Genomic DNA, 18,824 nt, shown 5'->3' on the forward strand with positions numbered 1-18,824 from the left:
CTGTGGTGTGAACGTTAAAACAAAGGATTGTGCAGGGTCGCGGCCCTTCCAACATAAATTGCAGCACCATTGTTTTCATGGCAAGGTGTCCTAACCAGTCCCTCAATTAACTATGCATAAACAGATGACACCCAAAAAGGCCATAAAGACCCTGAGTGTTAGCCTGGCCAGTACTCCCACAACGATTGTTCAGGTTACAACTGTAAAGGGCCTACAGAGCATCGAACAAAACATGCATGGCTCAGAATAGAACGTACCTGTGAGGAGTGTTAGTGATCAGACATTTCAGGATTCCTTCATACCAACTCACAGTGGATTCAGCATCTGTCGATCAATCAATATGTTTTAACTTAGGCTCACGATACTACAGTTTTCATGGCCAACGAGACGCTACACAATATCTTATCACTACTTTATCTGGAAAGCCCAAGTGTTTAACAGAAAGAGGAGTATTGTACTTTCCTTCATTTCCTCCGGCCTAATAATGTCATTTGCCCTTTCGCTGAGCATATCATGAAGCACTTATTCACTCAGTCTTAAAATACAACGAATTAATTGGGTTTGACAAAAGTAAATAAATACTGTATCATCTTGGCGGTCACCATCGCAAAATTCGGACCGCTCAGAGAACCAATCAGAATGCTCCTTTTGATTGTGGACCAGTTCAGCCATATAATAAACAATAACACAGCATACTTACAGGTGATATGCATTGCACGTGCTATGGTCAGCACAAGGGCGCTGTTCAGTTCCTCGGATTCGGCAGACAGAAGCTTTGAAATAAAGAAATTTCACAAATATTAGCAGTTATTAAATGTTTAATGACAGATGATTTGATTTAAATTTCTCATCATGAAATCACAAAATCCTCTGCAATAACAAAATTGCCATCTGATGGCAACAATAAATATCAAAAACATCTTGCAGTAAAACAGGCGGACTGCAAAACAGTTCGTATTTTTTTGCGTTAGTCAGCACGAACGCCCGCGTTTGGATTGCCTTCGAGTTTGCATTAGGCAGTTTCAAAACATGCGCTTCTAATTAAAAACAACTACTGTTTCTTTAACATAGCACAAACATTTTATCTCAGGTTATGTTTGAATTTAGAGTTTCTATCAGCACCTGTTTTGGTTCAGTGTTGAAGCGAGACAGCTGTGGCTGTACTTCAGAGCTTCCCAATCCTGTGATGAGTCTGAGGGCCGTGCTCTCAACACTGTTGACAAAATAATAACAACCACTTAAATTTCAGTAATAGCCTCTAGGGGAAGTGGTCAAAACTACTATACTCGAACAGGGCCCACCAAACCACAAAATACATGGTAGTCTCTGCCTGCATCCACCCCCCCCCCCCCCCCCACCTATCTCAATTTTGATGTTTATCTAGCAATGCTATCTTGGTAGCTGAATATTTTCTGTTTCAAGCCAATAAGATTTTGTCGATAATGTTCATGAGATAGGTAGTATCTTTGGTAACACCCTTGGACAAACTTGTTATGACCAGTTTCCTAACAATATACATCCTCCAAGCCAAAACAAACAAAATTTGTATTAAAAAACTGAATGTTGTTGCAGGTTCTAGCCAAGCATTGGATCAGCAGATTTGATACCAAAGACACAGTCCTCTAAATGCAGCTGAGATTTGTTGCCAGCCAGTTGATGTACAGTTACAGTACCTTGTTATACTTATTTCTTTCCCTTTCTTTACACACTGCTTTCCAGTTAAATTTTTGCTGCATATCACATTTTGATGGCCCACATTGATCTGTGATCATGGATAAGTCCAAACTTGCCGGGCAAAAGCGATACTGTTTATTTCTTTCGTTTAGATGCAAACACAAGAAATCATCATTTACAAGTAAAATGTATGGGGATGTAATGGTCAAACTGTGGGTCTCTTAGTGAAGACTAAGTTTAACCAAAAATAAAAGCAACAATTTGACAAACATGGCCGCTGTATTAAAAATGGTGTTATTGCGTAGCCCTACGTAATTATGGTAAAAAAAACTAAATGCAAACATTTTAGTGTTTGTTTCATACTGTTTGGACGTAAATGACTCCTTCATAAGTGAACCGACGAAGCTGTGATTTTCACCTCTGAACAGCACTAAAATGTTAACGTTTGCTTTTTTTCACCAAATCCGCAGCACTGCTGGTACCCTGCTAGCAGAAGTTTCTTTCTGATAAGTCTTTTAGCATGTACGAAGTCGTTCACGTCTCTAGTATTTCACGTAGACGAATACGTGAAATACTAGAGACACTACCAGGGTACACCGCTGGGTATGCAGAACGCAAAAGATATTACCATAGATGTAGCTGATTCTGGTTGGTATGCGGTACAGCGGCGAGTGAGTGCAGATGGGAGAGTAACGTCACTCTGTAGTGAGGCTGGATGTGGTGTAAGCGGTAACTAAACATCTCCAGTAATGTGTGAAGAATTCCCCAAGCATGACTCTTGAACACATTGGGAAGTAAAGAACCTACAAACATGTCCAAACATAGTTGGTAAAAAACAATGGTTATGAAGTGTGACAAACTTCTTTGTTATATGTTTTTGGCCTTGACCGTGCACAAACAATAACAGATTTTGAAATGTGTTGGAGCAACTGGCCTGAGCGTTAAAACAAAGGATTGTGCACGGTCGGGGGCTCGCTACTTTCGGGATTTATTAGCGGCCGCAATTTGTTTTAGGTTACTTTCGGAATTTTACGGTATCACAGAAATCCCACCATTACAAACACCCCTCTATTATAGATGATTATTGCTTTACTTATGAATCCTTTGATTCCAAGTGACTCGATCTCCATGTAGACGAGCAGCCGACTGTATGTTTCCACAAGGGCTGGGGCCAGAGCAATGGACGATGGGGAGTTACCCAACTTGATGATACGATTAACAATGCTGTGAATGAAACTAAACAAACAAAAAAAATAGTAAATCAGATCACAGTAACCACGAAAATGCAAGCACAGTAAGGGTACAGCACCAGACAGAAGTAATCTGTTAGAGAATATATGCTGATTAGCGTAGAGGTACGTTTACTTACTAACAACAGATTTATAAAAGCTTATGAACCTCAAAACACATATTATAATTTAGCACAGCTTTTGGACTGACCATCAATTAAGACTAAATGTGCTTTGGATTTACAGTTACTGGGTTTCCAAGTCATTATCCATCACACCAAAATCTCAATAGGTGACACAAAAAGGTTCAGTGATCCTTCTGTTCGATCATTCTAATTGATGTTAACTTCAGGGACCTCTTCTCCTGTCGCTTTCTTGAGGTTATCACAACAGTACTGGACACCACAAACTCAAAAACAACTTGAATAAAGGAGTGTCTTGGAGAAAGAAAGGGACAACAGACTGTAAGGAGCATGACATTATTAGAAATACGTGACTCGGATATCACCTTGTGTGATATATATTAATGGCATGTTCCTTTGAGAGACTCACCTCATTTTAGCATGCACTGTGAGAGAGTCCAAGAGACTCATTGGACATGGCACCGTGGGACTAGCCGCGAGTGTGTTTGATGGACCAGGCAACTGTGTTGTGGCTTTATTGTTCATGTTTCCATAACACATTTCAACCAGCACAGCCATGGGTACATTGAATAAGTCTGGGTTGGTGCTGTCTGTTGTCAAAACCAGGAAAAATAAAAACAGAAAAGTGAACTGTCAAGTAGTTTTATTCCCAGATAATGAATGTTGTGCTGCTGACACTAATGACACAAATGATGGATCAGAGAATTGACTCTGCAGTGTATGCTGTAGTGCCAAGTGAACCCAGACTAAGCTACAAGGCCAGACAGGAGCAAGTGCTGTAATTACCACCATAATCACCCACGCCTCGTACCTCAGTTGGTACGGCAGTGGTGATCAAATCCATAGGTGGTGGGTTGGATTCTCGCCAAGGACTAAGATTTTTTTTGTTGCCTCGTGTGGTCTTGCATTCAGTCCACACTAACGCTCAGTGAGAAATTCATGGGCTTACTTAGCACCTCAACGTACACTGCAGAGTTATCATCAATTCCCAGACACTTAACTTGGCGATCAGCGATAACTGAAATTGTTTGTTTGTTTGTTTTGCAGAGGACTCAAGCAATTAAAATAGCAGCCCTTGTTCTTGTTCCCCTGTCACCGAGTAAATATGGATGTATTGTTCTAGACTAATTCCTGGTCTACATGTTGATTTGTTCCAACAAATTATTTCCAGTCCAGTCCAGTTTAGTCAGAAACAGCGCAAGAGCAATCATTGGATCTATAAGTGTTTGCTAGCGGCTCAAAAAAATTAAAACAGTATGAAGATGAACTACCAAACTGACATTTGGGAGTGTTTATCAGATGGTTGACCAAATTAATATTCCCTACTTACAAGCATTACAGAGAAGAGGTATCTTGTAATTAGACATGTTAAATGAGCTGGCTGCAGTTCTAGAGCTCATATTAATGAATCTGAAATATTAAAAGAAATTACAAAATGTGAGAGAATTAATAATATACACAAACCTGCTGTACTACAAACTAACACACATTACATTGCTGACAGTTGCAGAACACAAACATGCAGTTTATAAGGCAGCCAAAAACAGGTTTCAATTTAGATAATGAGTGAGGTGAGTAAGGGAAAATTTGTTTGTATTTTTAGACTTTTTTCACAGCCCCCCAAAAGCCATGTCCTGCATTTTCAACCATGCCCAAAAAATAAAATCCCTTTTTCTGGCCAAAAAATGTTTAAATAAAGTGGTTAGAACAAAAATAATAACAAATAACAAGTTTTAAAATAAAATAAACCAGGTTAGAAATATAATTAAATCAAATGTCAAATTAAACCACAACATATACGCCTGGAACATGAACCCACAGAAAAGTGAGTGCAAACTAGTTAATACGTTTTTGTGGAATATTGGGAAGGCAGAAGATGATGCTCCCTCTGTCTCCCCTTCTTGTCGTCTTCCATGCATTTGTTTTCTTTCCTTTCTCTTTCTTTTTTAACATTTTTCTGTTTTTCTTTTGGTGCCCCTTATTCTCTTTCTTTTCTTTTTCATATTTTATCTCCATGCCCAATTTTCCCTCCATTTTTCCTGAAGTAGCCGCTGTAGAGACAGGCCCCTCGTTCTAAGCATTGCCATAGTACCAAAACAAAAGGGTGGCAACCCACAAGGAAGGCACTGATAGTTAAGGGTATGCTGGTATGGGAGACAGGAATTTCAGGCACCCATTGTCCCCTCCAACTGATAGGGCTGTACCAGGACTAGAACAATCAACCATGAGATCAGAAGTTGGATGGGTAACATACAACACATAGACCATCATATAAAATGTAAACAGAGTGAATAAACAAATTACACAGGAGACGTATGACAATGGCATGAAAAGGAAACTCACTCCAGTTGATCCTTGAGTGTGTGAGGAACAGCTGGCCTCCAGGTTACACTCTCGGACTGTGCCTTAAGTACAAATAAAGTATTAGTCTTGTTCAAGAGCATTAAGAGCAACTGTTGGCAAGGGAGCTTTCCTGTTGGATTATCATCATCATCATTATCAAGTACTTCGAGCTCTCATCTCGCACCACAACTGTTAACACTGATTTAGGTTTGCTGAAAGTCATACTGCATGGAAGAGAGCAAGCTGCTTGGTATCACATTAAATTTTGGTTTACAAGTGTACTGACCTTCTTTGCTAAATGAACCCAGATGCAGGCCATAGCCAGCGCATGAACTGAATCAGCGACAGTTATATCTGGGAGCGGCAAAGGCTGAAACAGGAACAAAACAGCCGTGATTATTAGTATCAATTAAAGCACCGATGTTGCAAATAATGTTGATGTCTGAGTTTTGCTCAATATTGAATTTATACCAACAGCAAAAGATCGTCCACCATAAGTCTTTAGATTATTTGTCGGCTTTTGTAGCAAATGTTAACCAGATGAGCATAGACTCCATGGAGGATAGTAGTAGGAGAGGAGTTTAATGACATATTTCAGAGCCTTGTCATTTAGAGCTCTAAAAGTATTCAACAATATATCAATACTTCAGTATTTATCCTCTCCTCATTAAGGGTAGTAATATGGATAATGCAACAAACCAGAAAGAAACAAATATCACCCACTTTGCCACTTTATTTAAAATAAAGACAAAAGTGACAAAGTGACTGACAGAGCCAACCTGTTTTTCTGGATAGAGCAAGTCAAAAAGCTTCATTACTGGTTTGAAATCACTGAGCTGAAAGGAAAAAGAACAACATGATATTAAACCAAACTTGTTACATCTATGTATCGAGTCTTACGGAACGAAACAAATTTTTCATAAATTAGAGCAGACACACTGTCTGGACTTACAGGATTTTTCTGGATACTACCAGAGATAAACTGCAATAAAACCCACATCAGATGGTCTCTTCCTTTCTTAAGGTTTCTTCCACTTAACTGCAAACAAACATAATATGGAAGACATCAGAGCTTTACATATCTGAACCCACTTAATCTCAGACCAATAACATGAATCCAAAAGCAAAAGTGTGACAATTCCAGTTGATGAAATCATAAATATTATTTTTCAGTATTGCAGTTAGTTTTCAACCAGGACTCATTGGAAAAAGGTGACCTCCTTGGAAAAAAAAAATAGAAAAGAAACCTAAATTCACCAATACAAAAAAAAAAATTGGATTTTGCATTTTATTTTGTGGGAAATAATTTATAAATCCATGTTTTGCTTCAGAGTAATTTGGTAAACCTTTAAATATTGAAATTACAGGATGGAACCATCTCTTAAATATATTGTATGAGTCAGTGCTTTCCATTTGTCAGAATTGGCCGACTGGACTGTAAATCAAATGCATCATTTTGAAGGGATGGCGCTGCAAAATCTTGAAAAATAATCACTCCAAAATAGTATGCACTTTTTTACTAGTTTGAAGAAATCAGAACGACTAGGTAAAAATAATCCTTCAAATTGGTGCATGTATGTTCCATTTACAAACTGACTGGTCCGGCTGGCCATTTCTGACAAATGTAAGGGCCCTTAATTATACAGAATGCCATCAATTTGCAGCTTACCTTGGTGTAGAGGGACAAAACCATGTGTGGAAAGCTGGCAAACTGGAAAAGCACGAAGAAAATAAGGTGGCTGGACAGATGATGCCACAGCAGTTGGCAGCCTGTTTCCGTCATGCTAGCATCATTCTCCTCAGATCTCTCCATAGCTACAACTATCAAATCAACTAGGAGTTCCTCTAAAGCTGGGCAGCGTTGCTTTTGCTGAGAAGACAAACAAAATAGGTATAAGAATTAAGGGGTAAGGAAACTTAATATGTACTTGTGTGAATCTTGGAACAAGGTGAAAATCGTAAAGTACTGCGCAAGTTCTTAAGAAAGCAGTCAGACATATGCCACTCTCATACATGTAGAATACTAGCATGAAATTATGTTTTAGATTTGTAGGCATTTCTTTTTTTCTATTTTTTCTCACATTTGTAATACAAGAGACAAACTATTTTTCCTACAAAATTAGTGATGTACTACTAGAGGTCCGACCAGCCTCACCAACCCGACTCTAAATATTCAAAGTTATCCTGTAGTATGAAAACAGGATGCTATCCAAACAACTGTCATTTATTTTGTGTTCAGCTTCTTGATTTTCATTGAGGGAATATTCACGGACATCTAGAAAGTGGTAGTGGGAGGTGATTTGGTAGTAATATTATTATTACACCTAGTAAGTCAGTATTATATGGCAGAGTAAGTTGCTTGCAAAAGAACAAACCTGTTTGTTAAGTCCCAACATGGTACAGATAACATCACGAGAATAAGGCTGGGCAATCACATACTGCAACAGTTTTGTCTGAGGCTTCAACAATTCCTGAAAAAGGCATCACAACATCATCACAGTCATGTTTATCAGGAAGGGAGGCAGCAGAGTTGAGGGGTTAGGGTGCCGGACTTGAAATCTGGAGGTTCCCAGTTCAAGTCCTGCTTCGGCCGCTAGCTGGAGTTCAACTCCTTGGCTGTGCTTGTAAATAGCCGGCTGGTCTGTCTCCTGCCAGTTGGGATTATGAAACCATGTTATTTTCAATTTTAATTTTTTTTTGTAAAGTTTAATGCTCTGCCACACTCGCACTTGTGCTTGAGAAATAACGGTTATTATTTATATTAATTCTATATTTAAATATTAAGTAAACCATTGACATTGTATTATTAGGACACTGAAAATACATTCTTATCAATAAAAGGTATAGTTCCATACCATTTTGGTCTGCAAAGGATACAGATTTTGATACAAGGGTAGAATAGTGCTTAGTACATGTATGTATAATTTTATTGATATCCATATTTCTTTAAAAGGTTGACACTGTTTAAGCCCTGGATAGTGGATGGGTTGGGGCCATGACAGGGAGTGGGAAGATACATGGGATCCATGAAGGAAGGAGAGGATCCCGATGCCAGGATTTTTGGAAAGTGCTGGTTTAAAACTTCCATTATCCCCTCCTAAGAAGGCTAAAAGAGTCTAGTGAAACCAAATTGATTTCAAAATACCTTGTCATATGGTAAAAGCCCTTTGAGAGGAAAACTAAGTGTGTTAGGATCCAGTTTCCACACAGTGATGGAGGAACCAGGATGACCAATGACAGGAAGAAGGGATGGGCGACCTGTGACAAAAGAAACACACAGAGGTCAGTTTCTTGATCAAAAACCAAACTTTAAAAAACAAATTTAACTTTTTGGTTGTAACTATTTATTAAATGGTTGACAGGTCTGAAACAGGTTTGCATAAAATGTTGCCATCTTTCACTTAGAGTGGCTGGTGGATGACCATTCATGAGATGATTGTCTGAATTTACTGATCAACTGATTCCAGAGTTTCTTAGCTTAACCTGCCCCCTGTAACACTGGTCACCAGTGTTTCAAGTAGGTCTTATGGCTTTAAAAGTGCTATGCCAATACATCAGTCAGAACTACATGGTCTTTGGCCTTGCACATGCGTCCACATTACAAGTGAAAACATCAGAGCTTGGCTGTTGAGATTTGTATTATACTACAAGAACCCTGTGAGAATGGATTCATAAACAAGTGGTTTCTTGTGGGGTCACTTTGGAAAGAGACTCGCCATTCTTTACTGCAATCACAGTTCGTACAGACATACCTATAACAGATACCAGGCGAGCAAGTGGTCTGAACGATTCTGTAAAATCTGACAGCAACTTTGCAATTGCCTAAAGGGAGCCACAAAATAATAATTAGTAGATAACATTACCACTTTACGAAAGAATCTGTTAAAATTTGCCCTAGAGCATAACCATGTAAAACGAGATGAGTGCTGAGCATTTCCTTGGCTCATTTAGGATTGTTTTTTTACATTTCTGTTGGAATTAGAGGTTAGGCTAAAATGTTTTAGACACTTTGATATGATTATACAGACTTACAACAGAAAAACACTGAGCCCCTGGCACAGTGATAGTCTGGCAAGCTAACAAAGCACCAGGGGTTACAGTACTGTGCAAAAGTAATGAGAGCAAATTTCGATGAATTTCGTTTATTGTTCTTGTAAATTTTTGACAATATGTTGGAGAAATTTCGGGCGGTATTTCGCATCACTCAATGCGATATTTCGAAGAAAATGCGGCGAAATTATGCGAATTCTTTCGAAATTTCGAAGTAACGAACTCTCCTTGCTTGCCCAACAATGCAGATTTGCAACATTGATAACGAAGCTGGTTTTTCTACTCATGAAGCAATTATTGCCAATGGATCAACCATTGCAATGGTTGTTATTATCATTATGTTCTACCCTCAGTAAAAATAAAGACGTGATCATGGCATGATCACAGGTGTGATCACGGGTAAAAACTTTTTACGCGTGATCACGACATTATCACACCCTGACGATAGGGACTTGCAGCCATGTTACAAACTGAAAGTTTCTAATCTGATGAGCACCTACCCAGTGAGGCTTGACTTTTCCTTCAGGAAAATTTTTGTAAATCTGTCATCAAAATTAAAACAATGAGAAACTTGTACATATGTTTACCTACTGGTTTTACCCTCTTTACTAAGCTATATTCAACCTACAGAACAGAGCATAAAATAAAGTGATCTGTAAATAAAAAATATAGCTAATGGTACACCCATAAAGGGAATACACCAAGGAATGTCAATGTGGACCAAAACCGAAACTTTCTATAATAATTGAAGAGCTTAGAGCATAACTGGCCTATGTCGTATTAAAGATTGTTTTATGTTGTTTTAGCTCAAATTCACCAGAGTTTTTGCAAGTAGTCTTAAATTCTTCCAGGAAACATTACTCTATGCAATGTTTTATTCCTGCTTTGTGCTTTGTTTGCAATAAAAAGCTATGATCATGGGCAAGTTATTGACATTTTTTAACACAGAAGGAAGCGCAAAACAGCTGATAAAACATTGCAGCAACGTTTCGTGAAGGAATTCAAGACCACATGTAAAAACTCCAAAAAACAACAAAAGGCAATCTGAAATGCAACATAGGCTGGTTATGCTCTGTGCTCTGAGGCCTTCAATTATGACCATAATTTGTGATAAGATGGATCAAGTTGCCGACATTGTAATAAGTAAACAAAATTGCATTTAGTCGTTGCTTAAATGTATGTAAATACTGTTTAAACTCATCAAGAACTGAGCAATAGATATGTATGTTCAAGAGAATACAATTATTGTGACAAGGCTTCATATCAAAGCATTATTTATCATGAATTATACATTTCCAGGATTAATAGTGTTTAAAAATGCTTTAACACCATTTCCACGAGTTTACTATGCTCTCTGTTTAAACGCATTAAACACTGTTCATTTACCATTATCCCTGTTAATGCAAAGTGGGTCACAATTTAGAATACATTCATTCCTACATGGACATTAAATGTACATAGAGAATGAATCTTACTAATAAATAATTTATTGTGACCCATGTCTATGTCCATGTCTACTTAATGGTTATTTTCATTAATATCTGGATTAATAATTCAGAGTGAACATGAACATGGACAACATGTCTAGAATCCTCATTCTATCTAGCTGACATGCTATTTTATACCTAAAGTGAACACTTTCAGGTCTTTCTCAACAGTGCAAGACAGCATTAATTTCACAAACTAAAATTATAGAACTGTTAACATTAAATTTATCAAGCTTTTCACATCACTAAGAGCAGTGACTTCTGGAAATCAGACTGTGAAAAGGAAGGCAGACTATTATGATCATCAAGATCAACAGCGTACATGTAACAAAACTTTAAAAATTAGTTAATACATTTATTTAATTTTTTATTGCTTAGTACCTCATTAATAACAAAGTAAGCAGGTAAAAGACATGCATTCCGGTCAAGAATATACCGCACAACCTGCAAACAAACCAGGAGTAAAGTCTGTGATACTAGAAATTCAATTAAACAAAAATAATTTCTATATAAAATGCATATCCAGGAGATAATGCTGATTCAGAAGCACATCTGGCTACTCTTGTGCACACTACAGTCAACTCCCTATATTGCGGACACCCTTGGGACCACGAGTCAGAGTCCTTAATAGAGAGAGTCCATAATAGCCGGAATTTATTTCAGTCAAACGTCTGTTATTCATTTTGCTTGGGATTTAGCTACTGTCTGTATTATCGAGATGTCCGTAATAGCAAGGTGTCCACAAGGCGACAGTTGACTATATTTATCAATGTTTTCAGCTATGCATAATTATGGTTGGCCATGATAGAAATGGACACCAAGTTGAAAATAATAAAAAAGAGAGACTCCTTTCAAAAGAAACTGCAGGGCTTCATTGGTGGAGGAGTATGGAAACAAATAAATTATTTGGTTTTATAAACTGAGTTGATAAGGTAATATTATTTGACCACCGTAAAGAGACTTGAGTGCTGACATTTTGAACACTACACCTTCATCAGAGTGAATCAAGGAATTGTGGCTTGTGTGTGGTTTATATAGTTAGCAGTAGAGGCACAATACTGGTGGAAGCATAGTAACATGAAAAACAATAACAAAATTAGTCAAATGAAACATGCTCATTGATCGGCACTCTTAATCCCCATGGAATCAATAAATGCTTTTCATTTGACTAATTTATTTTTGTTTGGCAGATGTTTTCAAGTTCTTCCCTGTTTACATTAACTTGTTGGGGTTTGTTTTTTGTTTGAATTGGTTCTCAACACATCATTTCAAATAAGCATAAAATCACGTTTTATCATATACATGTAGATACGAGTGTTTTACTGGAAAATACACCACTTGTAAAATTCATACAAAACTCTATCCAGGACCTGAGCGGCGTATTTTCCATATCCTCACTACAAGGATATTGATGACATCATTTCCCGCTTTTTTATGGTTGTTTGTGCAAACAATCAGTAAAAAAATGGTGAGCAATAGATTTGTCCATATAATAAAAAGAAAATTACACAGTGACTTGAAGATATGAATTTTCTCTTCTCATGTTAAAAACAATATTTTACTCACTCGCTACGCTTGTTTGTAAAATATTGTTGTTACCACTTGAAAATAAAATTCATATCTTTGTGCCATCGTGTAATATCCTCTATATATTACATGGCTATATACATAATTATCTTCTACATGTATCTACAGTGTACCAGATAACTTTCAAAATCAGAGGGTCAACGGAGAATTTTGAGGGGTCAATAGATGTGGTTCTCTACTAATCTTCTTAAGTTTACCATTCATTTTGTCGGGTCAGGAAGCCAGGCTTGTTGGGTTTTTGACCTGAGGACCCTCTCTTATCTGAAACACTGATCTAGCTTAATTGATTATTTCTTAAAAAATAACGCTAACATACAGTGACTAACAGTATCCTTCGGGTGTATTCAGATTACCTTGACACAGGCCTGTATTCTGTCAGTGAACGCAGCATCAGAAAAGGTTGGGATGTTGTGGAATCTTTGGAACACCAAATTTAAAATGTCACGACATCCCTGTGGCATAAATTAAAAGAGTTAGCAAACCATATTTGATGGAATCCATAACCCCAAAATGCCTTGAAAGAAAGACAAATTAAGGAGGCTTATAAGGGTTTTTGGTTGTTGTAGTGTTTGTGAAATGATGAAAGATCATGTGGACAAACTTGAAACAGCTTTGTAATTCAGTTGTTGGGCAATACTTTTTGGCTAGTTCTGACGTCATTGCAGTTACTACGGAAACAGGTAAGCTCTACAAAATGTTATCTCAAAAACTAAGTCGGTGACTGATCCGTTTTTATTGCTTTGGTGGAAAGCACCCTACATTCTTTAACTCCTCTGACAAATCTATTAGATTTTGCATTATTTCAAAAAAGGCATTTTTGCACCAACCTACATAAAATTCTACTGGATAACTTTCTCCCAAACGTTTTGTATTTGAAGTGGCACACTGAATGTTGCATGCATGCAAAAATCAAGGTAGGTCATCGTACAAAAGCTTCCTGCAGTTTTTATTTCCAGTTCGCGTTTTCACATCCGGTGTTCTGCGCATGGGACTTTTGATAGACATTTTATTTTTTTCACATTTTTTTTTACTTATGACGTGGGTGGGTTACGCGTGCCCACACGGCTAAAAACCCTTTTGAGTCTCCTAAACAAAATTTTCAGAAAAGGCTTTTTCACCTTATAATCTACCCCACCAATGATCCTGAAAAGCAGCTGAAATGTCTTGCACCACATGACTTCCTTGTGAAAGCTAAGATGAGGGGTCTTGAGAATGGCATCACACACCAACCTACAGACAACATTTCAAAAACATTTCTTCACTGTGAAGGATGGGAAAAATATTGTACTGATATAAACTCTTACGAAAACCTATAATTTGACAAAATAAGGGGTGTAACACCTGCAAATAACAAGCATCCTATAACAGGAACTCAAGTAGTCATTATTATTATTATTATTATTATTATTATTATTATTATTATTATTATTATTATTATTGTTAAAATTATTATTATTATTATTATTATTATTATTATTATTATTATTATTATTATTATTATTATTATCAATTTTAATGATTATGATTATTTTCAATTTTATTTACCGGTATTCGTAGGTCTCAATAATATACATCAGCCAAAGTACAAGTATTACCATGTACCTGGATGGGAGTAATGATGTTTCAACTAAACTCCCAAGCAATCCAAAGGCTAGATCTATTCTTCTTGGATTGTTTTCATTGTAGATGAATGCAACAAAATCAAGGAGAAGTTGTTCTCTGGCATCCTGAAGTTAAAGCCAAAAATAATACACAGTTAGTAGATACAGTCTGTAATAGACAGCTTCTGAAGCATAAAGGTTATTCCAAACCTTCATGTGTGTTCCGCAGAAAAACATTTGCATGCACACCATATTTAAACAGTAGATACCCTAGAAAATCCTGGACATCCTCTCATATTAAGCAACCACCCAAATGTCAAGCACTGGTTGTTACTTTCATTATTCAGTAATATATACATGTAGGTGGTTCCTTACAAGAGTTCAGACCTCAGGGAGTTTAAATTTTCAATACTCACATGTACTCTCTGCCTCAATCCATACACAATGAAGTGTATAAAACTGTGGTGTATTTCACCCTGACAACTACAAATATTAACTTTTAAAACATTGCCCAGACAGTGAATAATTATTATAATGCTTCATATACATGTATGTACATGTGGTCAGTGTTTTGGGTAACACACGTTTACACACTATCCAATTTGAGGCTGTGGTAAGAGCAGATCAGACCTCCCTGAAGGATGTACATGTGATACTTGTCAATTTAAGGGCCCATTAAAGTATCTTTTGATGCTGTTGCTAGGGAAAAATCAATTTGCTCTAACTCTGCGCGTGTATGTTTCAATTGGACCAAATTTGGGCAATACCCATAGGGAGCAAATATGGTCCAGTTCATGACGTCATCGGGCCACGTGACCAGAAACAGAAAAATGCATTTCAACTAAATGGCTTAAGCCTTTTTTCCGCATTTTCTGTACAATAACAATTCAAAAGCCGTTTTGAAGAAATTTAAGCTTGCGTTTTGGTTTATGATGAAATTTGAAAAAATGAGAATGGAAATTGTGCTTCTTTGACCACTCTTTTGGCATATTTTTTCTGTTTTTCATTTTGTTGCAAAACCCATGCTTGAATTCCGAGAAAATACATGTATGATGTTCTTTCGAATTGTTTTAAAATCCAGCAACTACAATTATCTCTCGAGGAGAAAAGTTCTTTTTTCGCGGCACCGGAAGTGGTGAGCGAATTTTCAGCGGCCTGGTGCCTAAGCATTGTTGGCCAGGCTGCTCCACCGCTCGTCCCTTCCCAGTTAGCACCTTGGCTGCACTTTGTTCGGTGTAAGTATGCAATAATTAATTTTGCCAGTCTTCGCATCGTGGATGGTAGGTGAGCTGTTATTCGAATAGTGGCCGCGAGTCAGATAAAAGCCGTCGAAATGTGCAATGATGACTTATCTCCACACCGAACTGCTTCAGTTCTTGCTTCTTGCACGCTCCAGTCGGCGATCCTTTTTACGAACGGTGCAATCCATTCAATAATATGGATCCACTGAGTGGAACTGACGTGATCCAGACTGAGAGTCCCGAGAATATTGTGGTAATCTTTGAAATATTGCCCATTGACAAGGAATGAAAGAGTAAAGAGATTACGTATTGCAGATCTTGGACGAGTCGTGGCTTTAACGACAGGAATGCTACTCTTCAAGTTGACTTTTTTCCCACATCGACTGCACTCGAACTCGAACTCTTCAACTGTGTTTTGTTTTACCGAACAAAATTCGAATTCAGTTTCTTTTTCAAAGGACTTCACACTGTTGTAGATTACTTAAATTACTGTTAAGTAGGTTCTCAAGCGAGGTTGATGTTGTAAGGAGAAGTTGTCCATCACAAGTTTCGAGCTCACCATTATCAGTCAGGTTTTCTATCGAGTGGTTAGCATTTTTGATGTAAGAATGAAATTCTTGAGCTAGAGCTGCTTTCAAGGATAATTTACAAGCCTCCTTGCTCACTGTCTGCTGCTCCATGCTGTCTTGGGAGAGTGGTTTCAATTTAGTGGCCTCGATAGCTTCATTTATTTGTGTTATATCTAAACAGTGGAGTTACTCAGGTTCGGGAGGGCAGTTCACGGACACAGGGTCGCACAGTTTTATCGCAAAAGATGTCAGGGAGTTTCGGAGCGGTCAAAAAGACACGGACACAGAATTTTCTTTGAAGTTTGCAGGTGATGATAGTGCAATACTAATTTCAGTTTGTGTCTCCACATCTTTGAGATTTCGATTCCCAACCTGACACTTGAAATCTTGTACTGTCACCTTTTCGAGATTTCCCCCATCGACATGTAGCCATCGCTGCGGCTTTCTGCTTCCGTCCGTACGTGGACAACATTTTCAAGCAAAACACTCAAGTTTCAAAAATAAAGGCACGACTCACATGTTATAACCGTAAAGCAGAAAACTAATCAATAAAAATGTAAATGAAAAGTTTTTCTTGTGTTTGTTGCAATGAAGGCGACTTGAATCGGTGACGCCGGGCCGACACCAAAAAAAGCGCGCGAAAAAATTTTTGGCTGACTGGAAGTGAAATTGCACTTGGGTAGCAACCGTGTAGCTTAGCCCTTAAGATTTAATGGTTATCCTTTCAGCAGGCTTCCCTTTGACCCATCAATGTTGTTTGGGGGGAAAGATCAAAGGTGAGTCTTTCTTGTACATGTACAATGTAATGCAAGGTAATCAATAGTGTGCAATAACTTTTCTTGATTAGTGAAACACGTGTCAATACTAAACTTTAACCTTGACTGACATTTATCCACTCAATTCTTTAATTAAAATAAGTTTTGTAATGCATGTCTAACAAACCATACCCTTTGGAGCTACACTGCACACAAACCCATGTACATGTAGCTTATATATTGGTATAAGCCACTGCTTCCCCACCGCGAGGTGGCAGAGGTACATGTACATGATGCTCGCTAATGTACTGATTGTGTTTTGGGTGTCACACTTTGTCTTGTTGTATGTACAAGATCAATTTACAGGAACACTTGCACAAAAATAAAGCAATGATAAAAAATTACTTACCACTGGCACATTAGCCCAAAATGGTTTAAACACTTGCTGAAAGAGTTCCTTGATATCTTCATCTTCATCATTTTCATTATGAACGATCATCCTTTAACACATGGAAAAAGCCAATTCAATATTATTTAGACATTTCACAAAACAGCATGATTTAAATTTTGCTATTTAACCCACCGACTCCTGAGCTTTTCTTCTCCAAATAATGACAATTTGCAATATTATTGTCCTGGCAAGTTGTAGCCAAATCTTCAGCAACTCTGTTGCAACATGGTAAAAGACATCACTTTTTCTTCTCATTTTTAATTTTGTTTTTTGCCCACAAAAATTTAGGTATGTATTTCAAGTTGACATTCTCTTTAAGGCACAAAGCAAAATTTTGAGTTTTTGAACGAGAAAGACAGCAGCAGAGAGACAGACAGACATTTCACCTAAACATTTGCAAATACCTGTATAACAATAAAGTACAGTGTCAATTTCTGAGAATGTGAAAATTTTCAATGAAAAGTATCAGAGTCTAGGAAGAAAACTTTGAAGTGTAACAATTATTATATATAATTATTATCTTAGACCCAATTCATTCTATCATGCTCTTTTACATATAGATGCTTACTAAGACTTTTTTCCTATTCTATCCACTGGTTACCAAAAACATCTTCTCAACAACAAAAAATTGTCATATTGTTTGTCAAGGAAAAAAAAGGAACATTTCAAATCTATTCATACCCACAGAAGGCAGTCTCAATGGCTTCAATTCCCTGTGAAAGACAAAAAAAATGATACGAAATTAATAATTAAACTTACAATAAAATAATATAATTCCCTTTTGTTAAATAATAAACTAAGGTATCTACATGTAGTAGTATAGTGCTAAATCAGGAAAGCATCAAGGTTAAATTCAAATTTTACCCAGCTTCTTTGTGCAAAGTGACTGCAGTGACAGCACAAAAACAAGCACAACAACAACAAACTTTACCTACACGTGATGCCGAGTCCAGGAATCAAGCACAGGCAACACTGACAGGAAGCAAGTGTCATCACTGTTTCACCATCCTTGACATTTAATGAATTTACTTGTGGCAAGTGTGTATAGTGTATAACTGGCAAGCATCTCTGCCAATTTAAATTCCATGTGAATAATATACAACTCTCTTTTAAAAAAAAATGTCTGCCGTGATTTTGGTACAAATTTTATTACTATCAATAAGTCTTCCAGATTTGACTAAAAAAAATGAGACCCAGCCCAAAAACAACACTATGTGCAAATAAACAAAGGCCCTGTTCAGAAAGGGTGCCCCTGCCCAGTTTCAGGCATGGGCACTAGTCTGAACAAAGTAATGTTTGTTGGTGTCTGAGCAAAAATCTGGGCACCATACCCAGGTACAGGCACTGTCTCTAAGGGTATTACATGGGCACTGTTCCTGCGCACAGAAACTGGTCTGAATAGGATTAATTTTTATCAGTTCCCACGCTTTTTCCTCATGCCTCCCTGTAATGGCAGGTGCTATATTGACGAACAAGAACAGGTTAGCTCCCTGAGCACTGGAGTCTGAACAACGTCCTTTTCATTGCCTGGGCACAGGGCCCTGGCACAGGTATCTAGTCTGAACAGGGTCAGAAACTCAGTTGCTGTCTATTTGGACTAAAGTATAGGTGTTGAAAACAAATAAAATGGTATTGGAAATGTAGAGAGGTTAACTTTAACTCTTTTAGAAATTACTTCTAGACCTATCAATTTA

The 18,824-nt window shown here is 37.5% G+C and overlaps 1 protein-coding gene across 1 annotated transcript in view; it reads right to left on the bottom strand.

Annotated features, from left to right (window-relative positions):
* The window catches only part of LOC146455968 (mediator of RNA polymerase II transcription subunit 23-like), a 43,208-nt gene that overhangs the window by 23,707 nt on the left and 677 nt on the right, over positions 1 to 18,824 (bottom strand). Inside the window, exons 2-23 of the mRNA XM_085093585.1 lie at positions 17,812 to 17,843; positions 17,089 to 17,179; positions 14,116 to 14,240; positions 13,632 to 13,743; positions 12,867 to 12,965; positions 11,308 to 11,370; positions 9,940 to 9,981; positions 9,142 to 9,211; positions 8,535 to 8,647; positions 7,765 to 7,860; positions 7,059 to 7,259; positions 6,342 to 6,428; positions 6,169 to 6,225; positions 5,676 to 5,759; positions 5,390 to 5,451; positions 4,377 to 4,456; positions 3,456 to 3,636; positions 2,768 to 2,910; positions 2,303 to 2,477; positions 1,123 to 1,213; positions 701 to 773; positions 258 to 324 (exon numbers count right to left, since the gene is read on the bottom strand). Of these exons, the coding sequence (XP_084949711.1) occupies positions 258 to 324; positions 701 to 773; positions 1,123 to 1,213; positions 2,303 to 2,477; positions 2,768 to 2,910; positions 3,456 to 3,636; positions 4,377 to 4,456; positions 5,390 to 5,451; positions 5,676 to 5,759; positions 6,169 to 6,225; positions 6,342 to 6,428; positions 7,059 to 7,259; positions 7,765 to 7,860; positions 8,535 to 8,647; positions 9,142 to 9,211; positions 9,940 to 9,981; positions 11,308 to 11,370; positions 12,867 to 12,965; positions 13,632 to 13,743; positions 14,116 to 14,240; positions 17,089 to 17,179; positions 17,812 to 17,843 (2,144 nt within the window). The remainder of the gene's footprint in view (positions 1 to 257; positions 325 to 700; positions 774 to 1,122; positions 1,214 to 2,302; positions 2,478 to 2,767; positions 2,911 to 3,455; positions 3,637 to 4,376; positions 4,457 to 5,389; positions 5,452 to 5,675; positions 5,760 to 6,168; positions 6,226 to 6,341; positions 6,429 to 7,058; positions 7,260 to 7,764; positions 7,861 to 8,534; positions 8,648 to 9,141; positions 9,212 to 9,939; positions 9,982 to 11,307; positions 11,371 to 12,866; positions 12,966 to 13,631; positions 13,744 to 14,115; positions 14,241 to 17,088; positions 17,180 to 17,811; positions 17,844 to 18,824) is intronic.

The sequence above is a fragment of the Pavona decussata genome, unplaced genomic scaffold (genome assembly GCF_977016875.1).
Source record: "Pavona decussata unplaced genomic scaffold, jaPavDecu1.1 SCAFFOLD_262, whole genome shotgun sequence".
Taxonomy (NCBI): domain Eukaryota; kingdom Metazoa; phylum Cnidaria; class Anthozoa; order Scleractinia; family Agariciidae; genus Pavona; species Pavona decussata.